The 24,278-nt window shown below is 52.1% G+C and overlaps 2 protein-coding genes across 4 annotated transcripts; one reads left to right on the forward strand and one right to left on the reverse strand.

Moving 5' to 3' along the window:
* Positions 1 to 33: 33 nt before the first annotated feature.
* OCRL (OCRL inositol polyphosphate-5-phosphatase) lies at positions 34 to 19,207 on the forward strand. 3 transcript variants are annotated; one of them, XM_090150485.1, is made up of 23 exons: positions 34 to 248; positions 438 to 517; positions 1,317 to 1,355; positions 1,997 to 2,107; positions 2,184 to 2,279; positions 2,652 to 2,772; positions 2,861 to 3,022; positions 3,584 to 3,685; positions 4,005 to 4,119; positions 5,623 to 5,739; positions 5,893 to 6,080; positions 7,491 to 7,602; positions 8,686 to 8,795; positions 9,742 to 9,877; positions 10,403 to 10,513; positions 10,795 to 10,960; positions 11,162 to 11,397; positions 14,776 to 14,799; positions 16,673 to 16,792; positions 17,020 to 17,104; positions 17,529 to 17,656; positions 18,353 to 18,464; positions 18,562 to 19,207. In XM_090150485.1, the coding sequence occupies exons 1-23, from the start codon at positions 49 to 51 to the stop codon at positions 18,684 to 18,686; spliced, it is 2,796 nt and encodes a 931-aa protein (XP_090006611.1). In that variant the 5' UTR covers positions 34 to 48; the 3' UTR covers positions 18,687 to 19,207. The 3 variants fall into 3 exon arrangements, with proteins under 3 accessions (XP_090006611.1, XP_031449916.2, XP_090006612.1); XM_031594056.2 differs by having other exon boundaries at positions 2,000 to 2,107; XM_090150486.1 differs by lacking the exon at positions 14,776 to 14,799.
* Positions 19,208 to 21,807: 2,600 nt separating this feature from the next.
* Positions 21,808 to 23,292, reverse strand: APLN (apelin). Its single transcript, XM_031594058.2, has 3 exons — positions 23,080 to 23,292; positions 22,398 to 22,569; positions 21,808 to 22,322 (listed from the first exon to the last, which is right to left on the reverse strand). Exons 1-2 carry the CDS (start codon positions 23,273 to 23,275, stop codon positions 22,403 to 22,405), a joined length of 363 nt encoding a protein of 120 aa, XP_031449918.1. The 5' UTR covers positions 23,276 to 23,292; the 3' UTR covers positions 21,808 to 22,322; positions 22,398 to 22,402.
* Between the last annotated feature and the right edge of the window lie 986 nt (positions 23,293 to 24,278).

The following is a 24,278-nucleotide window of genomic DNA, read 5'->3' on the forward strand; positions in this document are numbered from 1 at the left end:
CCAGAGGGGCGGCGCGGGGTCGCCGGGAGACGGAGCGCCGCCGCCGCCATGGAGCCGCCCGCCGCGGCCTGGGGCCTCGCCGAACGCACCGGGAGCCGCCCGGGGCCGGCGGGGAGGGGCCGGCCGGGCGGTGGGCAGGGCCGGCGGGGGGGGCAGGCGGCGGCGCGGGGGCTGCTCGGAGCTGAGGTGCGGGCGGGGCGGCGGGAGCCGTGCGCGCTGAGCTTGGCCCAGCGGGGCGGCCGATACGGGTGAGTGCGGGGCGGCGCTGGGGTGCGAGAGCTGAGCCGAGCCGTCGGTCTGTCGCTGTCTGTCTGTCTGTGTGTCGGTGTCTGACCTGTCCTGGCCGCGGGCGGTGGCAGTGCTGCTCCCGGCAGCGCTTATTGCCGTGCCCGGGAAGGAGCCGCCCGGCGTCTTCACGCGGCTCCGCTCTGTTGCAGGCTCGTCATCCACTCGCAGGAGAGGGAGAACTCGGAGCCGGATTACATTCCCATCAACAGCCGCTTTAAGTGCGTGCAAGGTACGGCGTCCTGCGGCGGGCTCTCCCGTGGCAGCTGGAATCCGCTGCCGTTCCTTGGCAAAAACGGAATTTCGTGGCTTTTCTTGACCTCAGGCTCTGTGTAGACTGCGTGCTTCCTCCTGGAAGTAAAACTTGTGGTTTATGGGCTCCTGTGCCTTCCACACTGAGCGGGGCAGCCTTGTCTCAGCACACCTGCAGGGACCTGATGGGCTCGGGTCGCACACGGCCCCTGCTCAGCCCCTGCCAGCAGTGTGTGCACCTCGCTGCTGCCAGGTCTGCCCTTCGGTGCTGGCAGCAGCCGGGAGCTGTGCTCTGATTCCTGGGTGTTCCATTCAAAACCTCCATAAGCTGCCAGCTCCAAACAGCTGCACGTGGGGTGGGAAGTAACTCGAGGTGTTGTCTAGGAAGAACTTAAATAGCAGTGGACGCCCTTGGGGGAAATGCTTGTTCAGCATCTTCTGGTTTAGTTTATAACCTTCTGTATAATTCGGTGTAGTTCCGGCCATCGTTTTTGCTGTGTAAGATAAGCTCTCGGGTTCATTGCCAGACTGGTGTTTCACAAAGGCGCTGTGCCTGACCAGGTATGTGAGAGCTCTGAATATTAGCAGTCTCTGTGACATTTTGATTGTCCAAGCTGTCCAGATGTGCCGTTCTTTCTGCTGGAGCTGTTATTGGTAGCAGAGATGTTTCTTCCTTTCCTAGGACTCTTGTGGCTAGAAGCAGGCAATGTGCTTTTTTGACTGTGTGCTTCCCACAGTGTTCAAGGTGAAGTCTCAGTGCTTTTTCTCTTCTCTTCCAGAGGCAGAAGAAACTCTGCTGATTGATATAGCTACAAACAGTAAGTTTTATAACTATGGACAGTTGCATGTGTTAAGCTCCTTCCAGGAAACTGTGCCCTGTTTTGGGTGCTGATGAGTGCTGCTTTTACCTGCCTCCATGTGTAGTGTCCTTGGACCAGGCTGGGATTGTATTTTGTCAAGTGTTTTCTGGCTTTTATAGGCATCCAGTTGTCACGAGATGGTCTTAACCACCCAAATAAAAGTATTGGCAATTGGTTAAACTTTAACTTCTTAAATCTCTTCTCAAGGCTCTGAATTGGCTTCAGAACCATTCTCATTTCCCTTCCATTTCTTTGACCTGAGCCCCGGTTACTATCTGCCTTTAACAGTGTGCATATAACAGCTCTCTCTACTCACTCATTCTGCTTTCCCTTTCAGTGCTTTCTTACCACTTTTAGAGCTCTTCTCTGTGAGATAGCAGTGGGAAAAAGTTTTCTTAAAAACAGGGAAATGTGCTACCCCAAGTGGGATAAGCTCTGAAGTGCTGTGAAACTTGGTTAGGTGCAAATTGCCATCAGAAAGAGTAGCTGGATGTTGCCTTCCATTGTAGAGCTCAGAGGATATGTAGTAATTCTACTGGCTCTGAGGGTATAACGTCTGTCAAGCAGACTTGACTGTGAGTTTTTGTTTATGTCTGAAGCAGGCTGCAAGATCCGGATACAAGGTGACAAGACAGCTGAGAGGCTCTTTGAAATCCCTGATGAGGAGCATTGCTTGGGGTTCCTCGCAGAAGTGCAGAGCATACAGGAAGGTAAGCAGAGCTATCACTGTAATCCTGAAACCCTCAGGCTATCAGCAGTACCTGATAGGGCTCATTCTGTTTCCAGCTCAGTTAAAGGACGCTCTGCCTGGCCATAAGGACTCAGACAGCTGGCATCAGATGGAGAAAAACCTCCCAAGTCTATCGCAGGCCTCTTCTCCAGGTATTGAAGTGGCTGTCACCTTTGCATGCTCTGTGGTGTGTGCAGAACTGGGCTCTTGGTGGCAAGGATGCTGCATTCGACACTGCCTTCTGACCCATTTCCTTTGCTCACCATATCCCATGCAAAACAAAACATCTTCATCGTCTGATTCTGTTGCCCCGGACTGTTCATTTCTTCTTGAGTTCTGTCTCCTCTCAGTGCCTTGGCTTGCACATGTTAAGTTCTGTTTTGCCTTGACCTTGTCACTCACTTTCTTGTTATCAGAGCTGGTATACTGCTGTTATCGCTTGCTCTTTCAATTCCTGAGGAGCTACATTCCTTCCTTTTTTTGTTCTGAGCTGTATTAAATTGTGCTTGGCTTTTTCTTTATAGGAGCTCTGGGGTTTGAGGATGACTTCAATGCTCTAAGCCTAGAGAAGAAAAGAAACATGCAAAACCACCAAGCAGGCTCTCGCCGGGAACCCCCACCTCCTCCTGTGCCTCCAAGTAGGCAGTAAGTAGCATGGTGAATCTCTTCCCTTTTTTCCTTCTCTTCCTCGACAGCAGAACCAGTTTTAATTCTGCTCTTGCTTCCTTCTGAGGTTTCACCGAGAGAGAGAAGGCACATCAAGAGACCAACCAAAAGTAACCAACACCATGCGCAAAATGTTTTTACCCAGCAACCAATCAGGACAAAGAGAAGGCCTCATCAAACACGTGCTTGGAAAGAGAGAGAAGGAATATGTCAACCTTGAGAACTTCAGGTTAGAGCTGTGACTAGGCAACACTGTGCAGAGAGAGTGACAAGACTTTGTAAGCTCTTCTGTGAGCTCAAATCCAGCCCAGGTTTGAAATCTGACAGCTGCTGATGCATTGCCAGCTTGGGTGGTTAAACGGGGGTTTGTGCAGACTGAAAAGAAAAATGTCTGCAATACAGCTTCTCCTTTTGCGTCATTTTCGTTATGAGTGTCAGATCTCTGGACCTTCAAGTAAGACTGAAGCAATTGGCAGAAGGAGAAAAAAGGGAGCTGTCCCACTGCACAGCCTTAGCATCATCCCACACAACATGATTTTAACAGAGCCAGATGTTTGCTGGCCCCAGTGAAATGTCTTTGTTTTTGTAGCATTCTGCAAAATTGGTGTCACTGAAGATGAGCCAAGCTTGGGAATATTTTTAGTTACCCCATAGTTGGCATTACCCTGTGCACGGATTGCTCGTGTGTTCCCTTCTCCCAGCCTGGATGCTGTTTTGTGTGTACTGGAAATACTGGGCTGGTGCCCTGGTTATTGTGTTTTCTTACAGTTCAGCTGCTTTTGTATTGTAGATTTTTTGTGGGAACATGGAATGTGAACGGGCAGTCTCCAGACAGTGGCTTGGAACCCTGGCTGGCATGTGACACAGGGCCTCCCGACTTCTACTGCATTGGGTGAGGAGCAATTACCTTGTATTTACTTATGGTGCCAGGTTTCCTGCTTGGTACTGGTGTACTGTGTTTACCTGAAGCTCCTGTTACGTTCTCAGAGGTTCCACAAAGCTGAGCTATGTCTAAAGGAAAATTGCCATTTGGTTGAGTTTCCTGAATTGTATTGCCATAGGGTCTCAGAGGCACTGCTGCTGCTTTAGGAAGAGAGAATGAGGTTTTTCTACCAAGAAGAGATATTTATGAAGTTTTCACGTTGGACCTTCCTGTAGAAAGAGAGTGATCTGTAGCACATTCCACTTCTGCTAAGTTGGCTTGGTTTTAGATTCCAGGAGCTGGACCTCAGCACGGAGGCTTTTTTCTACTTTGATTCTGCAAAGGAGCAGGAATGGCTGGCTGCTGTGGAGAGGTCCCTGCATCCTCAGGCTAAGTATAAGAAAGTGAGTTCTGTTGGGTGGTACGGGGGTTTGTCAGAGGATTGGAATTACTGGAAAGAGCATAGAAATGGGTTTCCCCTTTTCTCGCTTGACCCACAAAGCAGACTGGAGGAATGAAGGTGGTTGGTTAGCATGTGTCTGTCAGTCTGTGTGTCAAATATGCTGAACTGAGTCTGGAAAGTCTATTCGTCCTGCTGCTGTAGGGGAATGTTGCACTTTGAAGCAGAAATTAGTAAAGATAGAGATGAAAACAGCTATAAATAAGAGGCAGATTTCAAGGAATTAGTGTGCTCAATAAAACCATAGCAGCAGGTTCAAGTTCTTTCTTTGTGTTACTTTCTCACCATTGTATAGAAACAAGGTGTGTCTTGAGCTGTTAAATGAAATGAATAGTTTCTCCCTGAAGGAATGGAATAATATGTGAGGAGAAATGTTCTGGAGGCTGCTACCTTGAGGCAGAATTGTTTCAGTTGTGGCACCTGCTCTTCGCTCTGCTTGCTTTGAAACAAGCCATTGTTTTTCATCTCTCTGTAGGAAACTGTTTTGCATGAGCTGCTTTCTCCTCCCTTGTTGGCCCGTGTGTTCACTGTCACACCCCTGTGCTGCTTGTTCTGTGTTGAGCTCAGAGCCATGGGTTATAGGTAACAGCAGGAAAATGGAATACCTCACTGAACTGAAGTTTGTGGTGAAGGAGCCAGGGATCATGATGGGAACTGCAAAGGGGCTGCTGTTCTTCTGCCTCTGTGTTATATGAGTAATGCAGGCAAACTTCTTCCACTCTTGCAAAAGGGGGAGGGTATGTCTGCAGGCAGAGAGTAGTGACTGAAATCATAGATAAGCCTTTGTGGTTGCATGCAAACGTCACTCCTGTGAAGTATGCTGAGTTTTCTGGCTCTTCCCACTTATTTCTGTGGTTTCAGCTTCTTCCTTCACTAGGCTTAATCCCAGCACATCTTAATGCCTCTCAAGTGAGCATGCAGGCTGTACTCAGGCTGAAGGCCTCGGCACTAGCTCTCAAGGTGATGACCTAGGGCTTGTTTGGAGGGTTCAGGGAGACTGTGGGCCACAAAGTGCCCAGAGAATCATCAGCAGACCTGTGATCCCTGCTGGGGGGTGCACATCAGCACTGCATTAACACCTGTGAGTTTAGCTCTGCAGCTGGGAAGAACTCCTTGGCTCCAGAAGGGAGACTCTTTGCATTAGAGAAAAAACTGCTGTGCATTTGTGGAGTTTCTGTTACCTTGCAAGACAGCAGTGTTTGTAGGGAAACACCACAGTGGAGAATGTGGTAAGCTCAGCACTGCTGATGGCTGCTGGGAAGTGATGGATTGTCTTCCAGAAGCTAACTTTGGGACAGGAGTATCCTTTGAGTGCTGCTGCAAGCATGGATTGAGTACAAAACATAATGAGGGACTGAGAAGGACAGAGAAGTCAGGCAGAGCAGACAAACTGGACATGTGTTACCACTGCCCTTCTGGAAACTTAGGATTGCTTTTATTTTTGCAGGTGCAAATGGTCCGTTTGGTTGGGATGATGCTGCTTGTGTTTGCTAGGAAGGATCAGCTGAGCAACATCAGGGAGGTGGTGACAGAGACTGTGGGCACCGGAATCATCGGAAAGATGGTGAGTCACCAAGGCCAGTCTATTGCTTCTCTGTACCCATGCAAGAAATGGCACTGTCTGATCCTGTTCTCATCTCTGTGCCGTCCCTGTGTTCTCCCTGATGCCTTGTGTGTGTGTTCTCCTCTAACAACCTCTGATACCTGTCCTGCCCAGGGCAACAAGGGCGGCGTGGCAGTGCGCTTCGTGTTCCACAACACCACCTTCTGCATTGTCAATTCCCACCTGGCTGCTCACGTGGAGGACTTTGAGCGACGGAACCAGGACTATAAGGATATCTGTGCCCGGATGAGTTTTGTAACCCCTGATGGTACTCTACCTCAGTACAACATCATGAAACACGAGTGAGTTTTGCTGTCTTCCGTTCTTGAAGCAGTGTTAAATAATAGAGATCAAGCCAAAATCACAGCAACAAGAAGTTTTGCTCTGTTAAGTTTTTTGACTTAGTTAACTAACTTTAGTGTAACTAAAAATGCCAAGGCACCTGGTGCACCACAGCACCTGCAGCCAAGCTGCCAGGTCACCTTTCTCTGCAGTCACTCGGGCACTCTGTCTGTAATGGCATTTTCCTCACATATAACGTTCTCATTTCAAGCAAACAGCATTTCTGAGTCAGTGGCTGAGCATTACAGAGTTTGAAAGTGCAGTGGGTTGTATCGTGGTAGTAAATGGAGTGTGAATATGGGAAGAAAAGGGTTAGCAGGATGGGCAGAGTTTGTGCTTTTTAGACTTTGTGTTTAATGAGTGTTTACAGTGAGGTGGCAGACAGGCAATACTTGATTTTATTTTTTTTTTTTGTTATGGAGTGACGTTGGTGCTGTATAATCCAAACCAAGCCCCATCACGTGGACAACAAAGCACATAAATTAACCTTTCATAAACATACTACAAACTAACGATAGTTCTGTAGTTAATTATTAAGCCATTAAAAATGTCAAGTGTTAGATTGTCCTTGATAATTCTCTAATGGAAAACTTGAGGTTTAGTTATAGACAGGAAGAGCTTTGATACTAAAGGAAGGGTTAGATTTTAATCCTTGAATGAAACCTTTATGGGCTAAAGAGAGAGTATCAGCAGGATGTAGGTCTGTTTGGAAACCCGGAGAGGAGCAGAGTAAGAACAGGTACTGATGAGATAGGGCTGGTAGATAAGACAGAAACATTCTAGAGATCATAATATTGAAGGGAGCATACCTGTGCTTTTGCAAATTGTGCATCAGTCAGTCTGTGCTGGGTAAGTGATAAGGCAGTGGGAAATAAACTGGTAAAACCATGGTATGACACAGGCTGCAAGCATGCAGATACGTGCATGTAAGCCTGTGTAACTGATCAGCAAGCAGGAGTGAGTTCTGTAGTCATCACCTTCTGTATGCAGGAAGGGTCTGAGTACCAGGTGGATTTTGTGTAGCTTGGGAGGATTTGAAGCCTTGGTGGGACACATGGGTTTTGCTTCATTTAAGATTTGGTGGTGGTCTTAAGGCTATTTTCAGCCTGAGGCAAACTCTAATATTTCTCATTAAACTGAGTCTTCAATCTCATGTGGGATTTCAAAGGAGATGCTGTAAAGGACCAACAGGAGGGGTGGGACAGATGCCACTAGAAATTTCTACTGTCAAACTCAGTTTTTCAGGTCTCTGTTGTCTTCTGTTTGTTTCAGTGTTAATCAGTCCTGACCAGCAGCCAATTCTCCTACCCACTCCTTCCCTGTGTGGTTTACAATACTGACTGCTGCCTCTTTTCCGTGTTTGTTTTCAGTGTTGTCATCTGGCTAGGAGACTTGAACTACAGGCTTTGTATCCCTGATGCCAATGAAGTGAAAAGCCTTATCAGTAAGAACGAGCTTCAGAAGTTGTTGATGTACGACCAGGTCAGTGAACTCCACCTTTGTTTGCTCCGTACTTGTGAAGTCATCTTGGCTCACGTTGTGCCTGTGCTTGGGAGGAGCTGGCAGGCTCTCTGCAATAAGTGTCTATAGGTAGTGATGCTAGAACATAGACAGAGCTCTGAGTGTCTTGGTGACATCAGCCCCCTAAACCAAACAGGCTTGTAGGCAATGCTGGGGCTAGCTGTGACTCAGACAATTGCTATGGAAGTGTCTTTGAGTCTTGCTGGAAGATTTTTCTTGTAAGGACATGCTATAAGCTGGAGCACAGGAATTTGTAACAGCAACAACAGCTGCTGTAGTCAAGTGTCCTGAAAAAGGTATTGATTTAGAGACCATGACTTGGCTGCTCAGACAGTTTGACCTAAATTCTGTACTGTGGTCTTTCCCACTTAGTGTTTCTTTACGGCATGCTGGAATGCAAGACAGCACCTGATGTGTCTTTAAGAAGACGGATTCTACCTGTGAAATGTGAACAAATATAATGGCATCTCTGACACATGGTTTAACAGTAAATCTGATTGTTTGTGTTCTGTAGCTCATTTGTGCTGTACTACAGAGCTTCAGGCAGGGAACAACTGCAGCTTAGATTTTTTGTGAGAACAAAATCTTGGAAGCCTTGCAGCAGAGTAAAAGAGGAAAGGGAAGCAGTGTCAGGTTGTCATCTGAGCACAGTTCTGGATGCTTTTGCTAAACAATTGACAGTGAAATATTAATGATGGTGATGCTTAAGCCTGAAAACCGATGAAGGTATTTAGCATAAGTGGAACAATTAATATTTCTCTGTGTGGTATGGTGAGCAGGTGCCTGGTTGTGTTCAGTCTGTTTGGAAAACACCCTACTGGTATGTTGAGTTTTGACCTTTGTTAAAGGTGTAATATGGTAGTTTTGGGGATGTTTGTGGTAAATCCTGTGGTCACAAGTTGCAGTTTCTCTGTCTGTAGTTCTGTTCTCTGACTCTGCTGGGGAGGGTGGGTTGTTTGGGGTGGTTTGGTTTTGGGTTTGTTTTTGTTTATCTGGGTTTTTGTTTTGGTTGGGTTTTGAAAAATGACCTTTTTCTGCTTCTAGCTGAATATCCAACGTGTTCATAAGAAAGCATTTGCAGATTTCATGGAGGGAGAGATTAAATTCATCCCTACATATAAATATGACTCTAAAACAGATCGCTGGGATTCCAGGTAAATGTGTTGCTAATTGACATATTCTTGCAAAGGGTGATTTCCTGCTTCTTAAAGGTAGAAATGCCTCTCAGTGTTACGGTGGTGACTAGAGGGCACAGGCAAGCTTGTACTCCTTTGTTTTCCCTACTACTTTGAATAGGCACATCCTGTGCACGCTGAGCAGACGTGTGTCTTAAACCTCAGTTGTTGTGATTCCAATACATGAAGGGAGGTAAACTGAACTCACAGATGCCTCTGCACTGGAAGGGTTTTTATTGCTACCAGAGACAAACAGCATAGAAGAAGTTGGAGAGGAAGAAATGCTCTCTGTGAGTCATGCTGTCCCCTGACTTGCACACCCCCAGGGATGGCTACCTTGGGGTAGCAGTAGGGGTTCCTCCTGTTGCTGTCTGCTTCATGCCTCCCATGAACGTTTGTGTATCTGCTGCAGAAACTTGCTGTAAATTGTGAAACTCTCAAGAAGGTGTTCCAAACCATATAGCAATCAGATATTACTCTGCCTGTGTTTATGAATCAGCGCTGCAGTTAACCTGGAGAAGGAAAACCCAGGATTCAGACTTTGTAACATAATAGTAATAGCTGAGTAGGCTTTTCCTAATGGAAATGGTGGGTGGTGGATCGAGCTATAATGTGCAGAAGGGCAGCAGAAGAAACTAGTTCAGTTTGGGTCCTGCTGCACATGGACTCAGAGTGTGGAAACAGTGCTGTTTGTGGTCATAGTTTCCTGGTGCTGGAAGGGATTTTAGCTACCATAGAGGGAAGGGGAAGAAAGCAGAAGAAATCCCATAACATTCCAGCTGAGGGAAGTGTGGGAGTTCATTCCACCACTGCTAATGTACTCACTGGTGGCAGGGGTGGGGGGAGCTGCCTGGCCAGGAAGAGGAACAGCTTGGACGTTGATTAGAACTGTTGGATTTCCTTGTTAACCTGCGTTTCCTTGTAGTGGAAAGTGTCGTGTGCCAGCATGGTGTGACAGAATCCTCTGGAGGGGTGGGAACATCAATCAGCTCCACTATCGCAGCCATATGGACCTGAAGACCAGTGACCACAAGCCAGTCAGCGCGCTTTTCCACATTGGGGTAACAACTCTTTTCTTCTGTGGAAGAGCAGGACTTCAGTATTGTCTTGCATTCCTTCAGGAGGTGGTCTTGTAGCCAAGGCACAGCTGTGAATGCTGTGACAAGAGGACAGAGAAAATAAAAAATGAAGTGTGTCTGCTTGGTAGGTGTGCTGCTACTTGGCAGCCGTGCCAGCCTCTCCAGAGCAAACAGCAGCTGTGGTCTTCATGTGCTGTGTAGCCCAGGTGTGTAGTGCTGGGACAGTGTTATACCAAAGTGCTGCAGGTGTTTGCTGTCCTTTACCCTAACAGATGTAGTTATGCAATAGGGAGGAAAGCAGTCTTACTGGCTGCTTTAATGATGCTGCTTATCTTCTGGGCTATATCCTGAAGGATGGTGAGTGATGCTGCAAGATGGTACTGCTGTCCTACAGAGATCACCCCCAGCAATCTCCCCGTAGTGTGAGCCGTTGCCCAGAAACACCCCCAAAAGAGTTCCTGTGAAGCTGATCAGAAGCTTAGCTGGGCATTTTCTGATTTTCCACAGGTAAAGGTTGTGGATGAGCAGAGATATCGAAAGGTGTTTGAAGATATCGTCCGCATGATGGACAGAATGGAGAATGACTTTCTTCCTTCGCTGGAGCTAAGCAGGAGAGAAGTGAGGATGAAATCCAAATCGCTGACCACTTCCCAAACACATCAACTTCAGAAGTGCTAGATTTGATTCACCAAACTGAATTGTAGGAAATTTATCTGTTATCTTGTGATCAGAAGTTAGATTAGAAGGAGCATTTTACCTTGTCTTCTTGACAGATCTCTTAGAAGTTTTCATTGTGTAGGCTCGTAGGCCACAGGTTGCCATGATGGAAGGCCTGGGTGACTATCTGTGTGTTCTCTCATTGCTACTAATGTGATCTGTGTTTTCTGCTCTCATTGCAGTTTCAGTTTGAGAACGTGAAGTTCCGGCAGCTGCAGAAGCAGAAGTTCCAGATAACCAACAATGGACAGGTTCCCTGTCACTTCTCCTTCATCCCAAAGCTCAGTGACAAGCAGTACTGTAAGCCCTGGCTTCGGGCTGAGCCTTGTGGAGGTTACCTGGAGCCAAGTGAGTGTTGCTGCTGTAGTAGCATGTTGGTGCAGATTGCCATCCCATCTCTGATCAGTCCTTCCCTTCTTTGCTGGGTCTCACCTTTCCCACCATCATCCTTGTTTGTCTGCTCTGGTTTGTGGCCATTGTCCCTGTTGTGTATGTCTTTGTCGCTGTGAGGAGTGCATCTCTGTTGATGAGAGCTGCTGCTTGTTGCAGATGAGAGCGTGGACATCTCCTTGGACGTGTATGTCAGTAAGGACTCCGTAACCCTGCTGAACTCAGGCGAGGATAAAATTGAGGATATTCTCGTCCTTCACTTGGACAGAGGGAAGGACTATTTCCTCACCATCAGTGGGAGCTACCTGCCCAGCTGCTTTGGCACCTCCCTAGAGGCCCTGTGCCGAATGAGACAACCCATCCGGGAAGTTCCAGTCACCAAACTCATTGACCTGGTAAGCAGCATTATTGCTGGAGCACAGGCTGCTGTCACTGGGCATGTCGTATTTACCCTGTGGTTCTCTTAGCAGGGAGAGAACATATTCCCTTCTAAAAGCAGGAGTAATGCCTTCTGCTTGGGTTAGCTGTGCTGGCTCTAAGCTGATTTACTTCTTCCAGAGTGTGCAATTGTTTTTTGTGATTTCCTTCCACCACCAATGGCTTCTGGTAGCCTGTGCTTTATCTGCGATTTCTTTGACTAGATCCTAAATACTACATGGTGTTGAGACAGAGCAGTGATTCCATCTCCTTGTGTGTGCATTGCTGCCTGTTGGTGCTGGCATGCTCAGATTGAGTGGCACTGATGTGCCATAAGCAGTATGACTGAAGTACTCTCTTCTGAGATGGCATGGAGAGGGCTACAGGTCCATTTCCTTCTGGGCAGCTGTGGTATTTGCATTGCTTATGGAAAGGAACAGGCAGGAATGGGACCGAAGAAAGGAACTTGGTGCTGTTCAGTATGCTGATGGCTACAACTCAGCAAATGGCCAGTCCTGCAACCTCTCCAGTCACTTCCTGTCATGCTAACCACTGTGAGCAAGCTCTTCTGCAGTGTGGAGATAACTCTTAATCTCCCCAAATTTCACCAGTCCCTAGTTAATATACATACTTCTCAAACCACTTTTATGTCTACAAGATATTGTTTGTGCCCTTGTTATCTTTTGCCTTTTTGGTGGCTGTTTCTGGGTTTACATCCTGTTTGGGGGCATTAAGTCTTGTTTTCAGCCTGCTTTCATTCCTGTTTTCTTACGGCCTTTCCTGGCCTTGCTTCAACACAATTTAACAATTAAGTTGTTGAGTTTTAGTCCACTTACCATTCCTGTTCAGCCAGGAAGGCCATTTATATTCTGTTCACGTGAACAGTTAGGCCAGTTCTGTCAGTCTCTCAGATGTGTTATAGCTGTCCTCTCTTCTCATACTTTACAGTCTTGTCCTTTCATTCATTTCTTTGATGAGCAGCTGCTTACTCACATCTGTAGATCTGACAACTTCCACTCCTGCTGGCTTAAGCTCCTTTCTCTTCCCTTTAGTAGCTGCCCCACCCTTGCTGATTCTTCCAGTTCCCTCCCTTTCTAGTAAACATCCACTTTTCTCATTGGCCCAACATGCAGAAAGACCACTGTTATGCTAGAATTATGCTTTTTGTAATCACAAGATTAGGCTAAGAAGAATCCAGGTGGCAAGGTATAGGTTTATAGGTTTTTTGCCTCCTCAATTCTAGCAACTAATCCAGGCCTCAAGCTCCTCAGGCTTTTCAGGATTCAGCTGTTAGTCATCCTTCTTGTTTTGGAAATGTGTCAGGTTTGGTCTGGAGCATTTTGTCAGTCTTGGCGACTTCCTTAGATTCTCAGTGCTCAATGCTGACTTCTTGCTTGATGGATAGGAATCAGGCCTGGCCTTTCTGTCCTCCTGGATACACGCTATTGCTTTTCTGTCTGAGTAACTCTTCTTTGACACCTCTTCAGCTTCCATTACCTCTAGATTCTTTCTTGTGTTATTCAGTGAAATGTAGAGAAGTACAGGAAGCAAAACAATCAGAGAAGAGTGAAATATGAAAGCACTCTGTCCCAATATCTGCGGGAAGGCAGCAGTCTCTTCAGTCAGTGAGGTCACTTTGATTGCAGTACTTCAGCTGGAACTTGTAAAGCAGACTGAAGGAATAAAATGTGTCACAGCCCAAAGCTAAGTTTAGTCAGATTATGAAGCTAGTGTCACGTTAGAGCTATTTCAGGCCTGTTGTCTTTGATCATACCTGTGAGTTGAGAAATTCTCAGAGACAGGAAAAGACGAGCACTTTCTACAGGGGAGAACAGTGAGTGTGTTAACCACTGCACAGCCCAGAGGTGTTCTAGTCCAGTTACATGTATTTAGCAAATGTTCAGACTGTGCAAAGAAGGCAGTGTGTTTGTACAGTAAGCATTCTCTCTCTTGCACTTACATGGTGTAAGGGCTTCACTGCATCAAGCATTTTTCTTGGCCTGGCAAAACTGTTATCTTCAGCAGAGGGAGATTTGGGGTGTGCAGCTCAGTGAGGGTGTGAGAGGCAGTCTGGTGCAGGATAGCAAAGTGTAGGTGGGAGTGTTTGGAAATGATTCTCCTGGTTTTCTCAGGAGAAGCTGCTGCCACTTGAGCATCCTGCTTTTGGAATTTCAGTATTAGCCTCTCTTCATCTTGTTTTTTTTCTTGGGGTCCTACTGTAGGCTTTAAGAAGCCTCTTGAAAAGTCTTTCTCAGATGTGTGTTAGTCTTATGGAGCCAATTGTGCTGAATGCCCCAGGAAGAGAGGCAAGGAGCAGGACGGGCAGGCAGGGAGGTGGCAGTGAGGCTGTTGCCATGACTCACCCACTTACCAAACTAGCCATGCTTCTGTGCAGTGTGGCTCTCTGCTGTCCTGAACCTGTGACTGCAGTCACTCCCCTGGTGCCTTGGAAGAAGAGCCTGTGCTATCTCATCGATGGAGCAAACTGCTCTCTGCAGGGGGCTGATCTGTCCTAGTTGTGTTAGAACACAGCAAGCATCCAAAAGAAGCAGGCACATGACAAGTGACAGGGGAGCAAAGGGGCTGCTCCCACCAGGCATGTCCTGCACCTTGGCTGCTGTAGCTTTGCGTCCAGCTCAGCCCTTGAATTGTTTGTTTGCTCACAAGCTGAGAGGTCGATCTGCTACAATTTAGCTTGCTTCCTCTTGTGCTCTTTGCTAAACAGTGTCTTAAGCAGTCAGCTAGCATGGCACTGTTGAGCTTCAGCGTTGGCTGAGGGATTGGACATGCAGCCTGGAGGGGCTTTGGCATGCTCCTCAGTGCAGTGTGCTAATGCTATTAGGTTGAGACAGACGAGCAGCCTGGGGTTTTGAGCACAAACGCTCGTTTCCCTGACTATACACAAAGCTGCTTAGAGGGCCTGCTAGCTCCACAGCTGCCACACACTCAGAAATACAGATTTAGCCTGGTGTATGTTTTCTCTCTGGCCTGGTCACAGGAGAGATGGCTGAAATAATACAGGGACATCTATTTCCAACAGGGCAGATTCAAAAAAGGGAACTTCTTCCTGGCAGAGATTTCTCATCTGCCTGTGGCTCAGCAGTGAGCAGCAGTGCTGCAAGGCTGCTTTGAGGAGTTCACAGAAATCCTGGTGAAGCTGTGCATCATGTGAGCAGGATTTCTGCTAACTGGCAGGCAAATCTCCCACTGTAGGTTTAGTTTTGGCCACGTCAGCAAAACGTGTGAAGGAGCTGGCGTTTGGTGGGTTCTCATAATGCCTACTGTGTGTCTGCTTAATTTGAGATCACGTTCTCTCTCTTAATGATACTTTTTCCTCTCTTTCCCACTGCTCTCAGGGAGAAGACAGCTTCTTAGAAAAGGTAACACAATCAATTGCTGGGAAAATCTGCTTCTTGGTGACTTGTTTGTAAAGAATGAGAGTTGGTTTTCTGCTGAAGAGGGGAGGGGAGGTGGGCCCAGAGGGAGTGCTTTTTCCAGCAAAGCCTCTTAGCGCAGCTGTGGGCCCAGAATAGAAGAGAGCACACAGGAGCACAAAGTGACCCCACAGACAAGATGGGGCCAGCCCAACTGAGCTGCTTAAACCTCACCAAATATGCTACGGGCAAAACCAACCAAACAAAGCACCTCCTGATCCAGGCAGCAGTGGTGAATACTTCCAGCAAAGACTGGCAACCTGTCACGTATGTGAATTAGCTCTAACCACACTACGAGGTGGATTCACCACGGCAGCCTTCCCACATGTGGGGAAAGCACTGAACCAACCAACTGCAATCTTTTGCTCTTTCCATCTTGACGTGCCCTCCTGCAGGAGGCAGATGTTCCTCTGCTTCCTCCAGCGGCGGCGCTTGGGCTGCCACTCCTTCCTAGCAGCAGGGAAGGGAGGATTTGGGTGCCTCCTGGGAGCATCCTTTTGCAGAGCATCTTACTTCCTGCGGAGAGAAGGCGGAGATGCCTTCTGTTCCTCGCAGACGGCAGGAGAGGGCGCTCGGTGCCCAGCTGATGCTCAAGGACAGCCCAAGCCTCCTCTGCCTGTGCTCCAGCAGCTGGGAAGGGCTCAGCAGCGCTCAGGAGGGCAGCCTGGCAGAGCGTGTGCTGCTCTGCTGCTCGGCCCCAGCGCTACGATGCCCCGCAGTGGAGATTTGTTTGGTGATGAGCCTTTAGCTCTCAAGGAGGGTCCACAGCTCTTGCCTTTTTTCTCTTAGAAGGAAGTAGTGAGTAATGTGCTTGCTTAACTGCTTCTCAAGCTTCCCTGTGTGTGCTTGGATGGGTGAGGTAGGTGTGTAGCCATGACCCAGCAGGGTGAAACTGAGTGGTGTGTGGGGCAAACTTGTGCTGTGCTGTGTGTCAAATGTGACCAGTGCCTGTGTTGTTGGGGGCTCGAATCAGGGGAATGCAAACCCAGCCCAAGCTGGCTGTGGGTGATTGTGTGCACTGCACAGGGACAGAGATCACAGTTGTCATGGAAGCTAGCAGCAAAAATGAAGTGCTTTATGTTGGGCTTGTGGTGCTCCTCTGCTGGTGTCCTTCAGATGTGTTCCTGCTTGTGTTGGTCTCTTCTGGGTGGCTCTGCTGATTTTGCTTTGGGAGAGCAGTGTGTGGTATTTCCTTGTGAGCACACAGGAACGTGAGCAGTCATAAAGTGAGAATAAAATGAAGCAAGAAAATCTTGTTAAAGATCGGTGTATGGAGATTTGTAAGCAGTTGAGCTCCTCAGCAGCCTCGCGTGAGTACAGCAGGAAAACATGAGAGTGGTGTCTGTGTAGCCTGTGTTCAGCAGGCACCTCTATTTAGGAAAATCAGGAAACAAACTTCAGAAAACCAAGCTGTTTGAGAGTCACGTGTCATCACAGTACACGGGAGCCAGTAAAGACATGTCCTTGACTGTACATCCAGAGATCAGCTGGGCTTAAACTAAAACATGGAAGCTAATGCACCAGCAGGACTCGTTATGCTGTGATCCTCTGATGGTGGGAGTGATGACTTGGACAGGTCATCTCGTCCTCTGAGAGCTGGTGGCTTCGGGGACTGTCATCTGCTGGTTCATGACGGGCCAGCAGGTTGTTCTGTGGGGTGGTGGGAGGGAGTGGGGCAGGGTTCTGATGTCTCTGTGCTGCAGGAAGTGGACCAGGTGAGTCCTGGGTGCTGCTTCTTCCCTCCTCCAGGCTTTCTATACCAAAACTCTTCTGGAGAGACTGGAGTTTCCCCATAACCTTGTGTGCTCTTTGCCACCAGGAGAAGTCTGTGCTGCAGATCGGCTTCCTGAACAGTGAGGATGCAAGTGAGATGCCACTGCAGATGCCAAAGGAGATCTGGCTCTTGGTGGACCACCTGTACAAGCGTGCTTGCCACCAGGTGAGGGAGAGGGCTTCTGCCTGCAGGGGGAAGCTTTTGAGAGCTTAGTGACTCGGTTTATCAGTGGCACCTGCAGATCAGCTCCAGTTTGGTGTTTATAAAGCTTTTCCCCTCTGCTTGAGCTGTTGCCTGGGTACCAGTTCTCACCCTGCCTTCACTGTGTGCCTCAGCTTCCATGAGGAAGGTGACTTTTCTCATCCCTGTGCTGACACCGCTGTCTTTGGCAGGAGGATCTGTTTCAGACTCCAGGCATGCAAGAGGAGCTGCAGCAGATCATTGACTGCCTGGACACCAGTATCCCTGAGACAATCCGTATCCTGCTGCACATGGCATTCCCAGGAGCTTGCTGGTTCTCGGTTCTGCTGTGAAATCTCCCTTGGGAGAGCTTTTGTGGTAGGGTCCCATTGGGAGGTCTGGCTCTGCTCTGCACCCCAGAGGCGCCCTCTGGCTAGTACAGCTGCAGGGAAGCTGCTGTGAGACTGTGCTGAGAGCAGGAATGACAGTTGGGTTCTGGGGAACGTGGCCTGGAGAAGGGGCTGCTGGAACAGAGGGTCTCGGGGGTGGGCAAACGCAGTGCAGCGTGCATGTGACAGCATTTTGTGTGGTTATGGGAGAGCAGAGAGGGAGGGCTGGGAGGCAGCCTGCAGGGAGGAAGCAGCAGCTAAGCAGACAGGAAGGCAGAGAGGCAGGGGGGTGATCCATCTGCTCTGTGTGCTCCTTGACTCCTTTTGCCCAGCGGGCAGCAACCACTCTGTGGCTGAAGCACTCCTCATCTTCCTGGAGGCTCTGCCAGAGCCGGTGATCTGCTATGAGCTGTATCAGAGGTGCCTCGACTGTTCTCATGACAGCCGGCTCTGCCGACAGGTGAGGAGACTTCCCTGCTGCTCTGAGCTCTGGCTTGGTGCTGGGGCTCACTGTGTTCCTATGGGCTGGCGTGAAGCTTTGGGAGGGTGTGTTCTGGGGCAGTTTGTGAGTACAGTGAGCTGGGTGCTCTGGCTGTGCTCTCCTGTCAGAAAGCTGTTGTTGCCATCCCAGGGGAGCTGGGGGCTTCCAAAGAGACCCCAAGTGTGCACAGTGTCACCCTGAGCACATGAGGAATAGCCCCAGGGATTGAAACAACCTCCCCTGGTCTCAAGGGCTTAAGCACCTGCAGAGCACCACAGTTCCTGTGCTTCCTCTAAGGACTGTGACTGAGCAGCTCCTAGAAGCAGCTGTTGGGGCAACAATCAAAGCCAGGCATGTCCTCAGGCAGAGGAAGAAATCAGGCATGTTTCAGAACTGGCCTCAGGAAGCCTCTCATCCTGGTCCTGGCTGCTGCATGCAGCTGGATCCAAGCAGAAGATGAGAGGGAAGGAGCCTCAGGGCAGTGTCAGGTTTTACCTGGTGATGTGGTTCTCCTAGAGGGAGAGTTAGGCAGGAGCTGAAGCAGTGCCATCAGCCATGAGCTGCAGCTGGTGGCTCACTGGTTGTGCAGCAGAAGGGGAAGGCTGCCTGCCTGCAGTCCAGAGTTCCACAGCTCGGCCTGGCTGGAGCAATGTGCACTTTGTGTTTTCTTTGCAGGTGATTTCTCAGCTGCCTCGCTGCCATCGCAGTGTGTTTCGGTACCTGATTTCGTTCCTCCGAGAGCTGCTCAAATACTCTGAAGACAACAATGTCAGTGCTACCATGATCGGTAAGGCTGTCTCATCTCTCCACCTTCTCCCTGAAACACATCCCCTCCTCGGCACCTCTCAGGTCTCCATTCCTGATCTGTAACTTTGCCTCTGCAGCCACCTTGTTCACCAGCCTCCTCCTGCGGCCTCCCCCCAATCTGATGTCCAAGCAGACCCAGCAGGACCGCCAGCGTGCCATCAACTTCCTCTATGGTTTCTTGCTTGCCGGGGATGAGGAGTGACTCCTGCCTCTTGCCAAACTGGGCCCCGTGCCACTGGTGGCTCCTGAAGGGCAGAAGGCTCTAAGCTACTCCAAGTGCCGTGTTTACAGTTGCAAGGGAAGCGTTGTGCTCTCCTTCCCGCTGCTGTACCCCACACTGCAGAGGATCGTTGCACTCATTGCACTGCCATCCATGACAGGAACTTCCTGCTTTTCTCCCCCGGATCTGGCTGGATCTGCTGATAGCTGAGCACGCTGCCAGCAGCCGTTCCTTAGTGTCACCAGTTCCCTGCACCATGCTTCTCTCTCCTTGTCACCCCCTGGAGTCGTTGCAGGGAAGGGTGGAGACTGCTGGTGCTGTTGTCCCTGCGGTGCTGGTGAGAGCTCTGTGCTGTTACAGGTGTTGGGCATGTGCCACCCTCAGCCATGCAGCAGACTAAACCCAACACACCATCACTGTGCTATGAAAGGACTGTGCCAGGAGGGTTATCTGGACGCGTGGCCTCCTCCCTTCCCTCCATTAGTGCAGTATCCTCTTTCCTGCTTCCTTGTCTGTGGGTAAGGCTTTGTCGTTCCTGGCCCCTGCTCTGGCCCCTGGGTTTCTGGCACCAGAGCATTGCCTGCTCTCCCCTCTCTGTTCCCGTGTGCCCTGGCTTCCTTCTGAGCCAGTGGTGCTGGTGGCTGGGTGGAGGAGCCTGCATCAAGCAGCACTGTGGGCTGCACACAGTTTCTCTGGGGCATGGCACGGAGCAGGACCCAGCTCCTGGCCCCCAGCCCTGCCTGAGGGGAAGCGGGTCTGAGGCTGCGGGCAACGTTGGGTGCCTTCCTATCTGTCCTGATGGGGAGAGGGTGAGGGGTGAGAATGGGCCTCAAGTGTAGCAGGAAAGGAGCTGGGGTCCTCTGGTGCTGAGGGGCTGGAAAGGGTGCTGCAAGTGGGGAGCCTGACCCTGCTCAAACACTACGCTGAGCCCTGCCTGCACTGGGAGCTGCGGGTGCCTATGTTCAGCCTGAGACCCACGTACCCAACCACATCCCACTGCCTGTGTTCCCCTGCAGCCAGGGATCCAGGACCTTGAGGCTCTTATTGTAGTTTCTGTTTTTGTTTTGTTTTTTATTTTTAAATTACATAATTTATTGGAAATCTGTCTGTTCCAAATAAACCTCAGTTGTGCAAGCAGTGGTTTGGCCAGGCTGGGGCTCAGACCAAGCCTGCTGCCCATCACATCACAGGGCTGCAGCATCCCATGGCACAGAGCTGTCCCAAGTGCTGGTACCAGCACTGGCCCTGATGCCACATGGGGTGCTGGGCAGTGGGCACAGCTCTGTGCTCTGCACAACACCGAGCCCCCCAGCGCTCCTGGCTCAGCATCTGGAGCAGAACTGGAGAAAGCTGGCCGCATCCTGCCGCAGGAAACTGCAACCACTGTCATCTCCATCTGCATCCTGCCTGCTCCTTGAGCACAGGGCTGTGCCTGGGCAGCTGCTCCTGACCTCGTCACGGAGAGGACCGGCGCAAGGTGCCGCATTGTTCCTACAGCCACCACATTCCTGCCACTGCCGGCGGAAATGCCGGAGAGGGCGCGAAGCCTCGTGGATCCCCAGGGACAGAACGAGGCCTGGCCTGCGTGTCCTCGAGGCTGTGCAGCTCCATGGAAGCTGGCAGCGCACAGCTCTGAGCCCTGCAAAGTGTTTGGGGATGGAGTACAGCCGGTTCCCATAGTGGTGATGTCTGTGCAGTGGGAGCAGCGCGGTTGGTGGCATCCGCGTGTCCCTGCTGGGCTCTCTGGCACCCTGCTGTCATTGTGCTGACAGGACTCACACACACACACACACACACACACACACACACACAGGCACTCGAGTGCCAGGGGCTGTGCACCCACCCTCTCAGCCCTCCTGCAGCAGGTGAGCAGCTGGCAGAGCACACAGCACAGCACAGGGAGAGTGGTGCAGCCCGGCAGCCCCCACCTGCCCACGGGCAGCCAGCCAGGCCAGGAAAAGCCAGAGATTCCTTCGGTCTCCTGGCCCAGGAGCCTTTTCCTCCAGCACCGCTGGCCACGGCCCAACCGGGGGGACCTCCCCGGCCTCCCCCTTCCAGGGCAGCCATGAGGCCGCTGGGCGGGGGCACCGCATCCTAACCCCCTTACTGCGGTACCCAGCGGCACGGCAGCCTTCAAACCCTGCAGAGGGGAAGAACCCAGCTGGCTGTGCAGGGCGGTGCAGGCGTGCGGCGTGTCGGGATCGCGCTGGCACACGGCCGGGAGTGCATCCCTCCCGGTCCCCGAGGATGAGCTCATGGAGGCCAGCTGGGCCCAGCCCCGCTTCCCCCGGGCCCCTGCTTGCAGCCCCGCAGCTGCAGACTTTCCGCTCCTCCGTGGCCCCGTTAACCCCCTCCCCCCCAGCACTGCAGCCCTGTGTTGCCTGCGGGACCCCCACCACCGTGCCCTCCTCGCTCTCCCAGGGCAGCCCAGCACCCCTCCTGCAGGGGATGGAGGGCTCAGGGTCCCCGCACTGCACTGCCCTATAGTGCTGTCCTGGCTTGGGGGATTCTGGGGTGGTCCCATCTGTTTGCACAGCTCTGCCCCCATCCAAGTGCGAGATCTGCTTGCTGAGCCCTAAGCTGCCGTCCTCCTGTGTGGGCCTGGAGGGACACCAGGGAGAGGTGCCTGCAGCTGCTTGCCTACCGGGACCCACAGCAATGGGGACACTGGGAACTGGAATGGCAAGGCAGGGCTGCCAGGGACATCAGCAATAGGATCACCAGGGACATGGATACCAGAGGCAGGGACACCAGGAATAGGGACACCAAGAATAGAGATGGCAGGGAGGACGACACCAGGAGCACAGACTCTGGAATGGGGACGGCAGACGGGGGGACAAAGGGACCCGGAGCATGCGGTGAAGGGCTGAGACAGGCTGGGTGTTCAGCAGCCACCAGAGGATGGCAGCAACCAGAGGTGCCCAGGACCAGGCAGCCCAACCCCAGACACGGGTGCTGCACCCAGTAGCTGGTAACCACGGCAACATCAGCATCGTGGTGCTCACACCCTGAGTTACAAACCACTTCTGGCTGAAGAGATGCACGAGGCCCCATGTCACAGCACTGACACCATCAGCAGCACCATGAGGACAATGATGGGATGCGTCCCTACTCAGGCTACAGAGCACCCCAGCCCCACAGGCTGCAGAATGTCCCACAGCCCTTCGTTCGGTCTCCCACCACACCACCACCACAAGTGCTTACTGTCATCATAGCTCTTTATAATAAAGATGTATTTACACAGAACAATTCTTTACAGACATGACAGACACGGTGACCAGCAGGATCCGGCACCGCTGCGGCCCTTTTGGGGTACATCAGTGCTTCCTGCAGAGCCCCGGGGGGTGGGAACCCCACAGTGCAGCTCACATGGGGTCAGCATCACAGGAATAAATAGACCCCTCTGGGAGGGGATGGGGCAGGGCCCCACGGAGAGCTCCTCCGCCAGACAAAGTGCTTTATGCAGAGCCCCTGGACCTGGCACACCGGGATCAGGGCACGGGGCACTGGGAGGACACGGTGCCAGAGCCACCAGGGACAGCTGCAGGGAGGTGATGCCAGCTCAGGGACGAGCAGAGCAGGCAGTGGGGATGCATCCTCGGAGCGCTGGCGGTGGTCCTGCAATGAGAGCAAAGACTGTTGGGATGAGTGAGCTGCAGGCACCGCCACGCGTGTCCCCTCCGCGTCACTCACCTCCATCAGAAGGGCATGGGGCCCTTATGGGACAGCCGTGGCCGGGGCCGGCGGATCCTCCTCCACCCTCCTGGCCGCCGCACGTTCCCACGCCGCGCACCCCGTGGCCGCACCAGCGTTCGGATGAGGCCGTCCTCGGGATCCATCCCATCCAGCCCCGCTCCCAGCGGCCCTGGGGATGGCAGAACAGCGTGAGCAGATGCCCTGCCCACACGTGGGGTGGGGATGCTCCAGGAGCCGGGCAGCATCTCCCATTTCCTCAATTATCCCCCCCGGCAGGAGCCACGCGCCCAGAGAGTGCTTCCTGCAGCCAGATGGCCGGGTCACCTGCACGGTGCCACCGCTGTCACCAAAGGGCACGGCAAAGCCCCGACTCAGACTTCGATCTCAGCCCGCCGTGCCCACGCCGGAGCCACCCGCGGCACGCAGCTCGGGGTGACGGCGGAGATGCTCCGGTACCACCAGCACGTGGATGGCACCAGCGACGGCACGGCCGCCCCCCGGCACCCGGTGGCACAGGCGGCTCCCGGCCGTTGTTCGGCCTCCCTGCCCTCGGGACAGTCTGCGGTTTGTTGCCACCGTGAAAAGCGCTTTGTCCTCTCCCCCCCCCCTTCCCGGGGATCGACGGCTCTGCCTCCCCCCGCCCTCCCCGACCCCGCACGGCTCTCAGCCCCGCACTCACCCGCGGACGCGGCGCTCAGCGCGAGGCAGAAGAGCAGCAGCAGCGCCAGCAGCCAGCGGCGCGCCGCCATGCTCCGCCCTGCGCGGGGACACGGACACGCGGGGACACGGACACGCAGGAGGCGGTGGCCCCGCTCCGGGATCGCCGCATTTGTAGGCGGTGAGAGCCCGGCCCGGCCCCGCTCCCGCCCGGTCATGTGGCCGCCGGCACCGGGGAGGGGGGGTCCGCAGTTCGCCCCGCCCCGCTCCGCCCTCTCAGCGCTGTAGCCCCCCGGGGTTCCCAGGGGGTGGCATCCGAGGGGACGCGGGCACGGGGAGCGCCGAGGATGCTCCTGGGGAGGCTCAGCCCCGCGGCCCGCTGGGGAGCAAAGGGAGGGGACCTCAGAATCGCTGAGGTCGGAAAAGTCCTCTAAGATCACCGAGCTCACCCCCTCTCTCCCCCCACCCCCCAACGCGCCCCGCATCAGCCCGCAGTGCGGTCGGAAGTGGAAGCCGGGGGGAGCTGGGGGTGCCGGTGCCAAACCACTGAGTGAGGAGTCGTGGTGGCCCGATGGGGTTCTGCTGTCTGGAAAAAAGGAGAAAGGGGGAAAAAAAGGGAGAGCCAGGAAGCTGCAGGCCAGGCAGTGTCACTGCTGTGCCCGGTGTGCTGCTCGTGGAACAGATCCTCCTGGAAGCTGTACGAGGTGCTTGGAGAGCCCAGACACCTCTGGGGTCAGTGCACACGGGCTAGGAAAGGACAGGTGCTGCTGATCCCCAGTGCTCACAGTGCTGGTGGGCACAGACTGATGCGGTGCACCCAGACACATGCAGAGCTTTGGGGATGTCCTGCTGCCTCTGCATCACACAGCTGTGGACGTGGCAGATGAGCTGCTCAGCAGATAAGGAATTGTTTGGGTAGCACCCAGAGAGCTCCACAACTCTGTGTGCAAGTAGGGAGCAGCAACCAGTGGTGTCCAGGGTTCTGGGGTGGGACCAGAGTGATTTAACACCTCTGTGACAAGGACAGGAGACTGAGCATACCCTCAGCAGCGCTGCAGATGTCACACAGCTGAGTGGTGCAGTGGAGGAGCTGGAGGAGATGGATGCCATCCAAGGAGACCTGTGGGCCCGTGTGAAACTAATGAGGTTTTAATGAGGCCAAGGGGCTGCACCTGTGTCAGGTCAAACCCAGAGGTGGGTAAAGAGGAGAAAGAAAACATC

This window comes from Phasianus colchicus, chromosome 14, assembly GCF_987193195.1.
Source record: "Phasianus colchicus chromosome 14, bPhaCol1.hap1.1, whole genome shotgun sequence".
In the NCBI taxonomy this organism is placed as follows: domain Eukaryota; kingdom Metazoa; phylum Chordata; class Aves; order Galliformes; family Phasianidae; genus Phasianus; species Phasianus colchicus.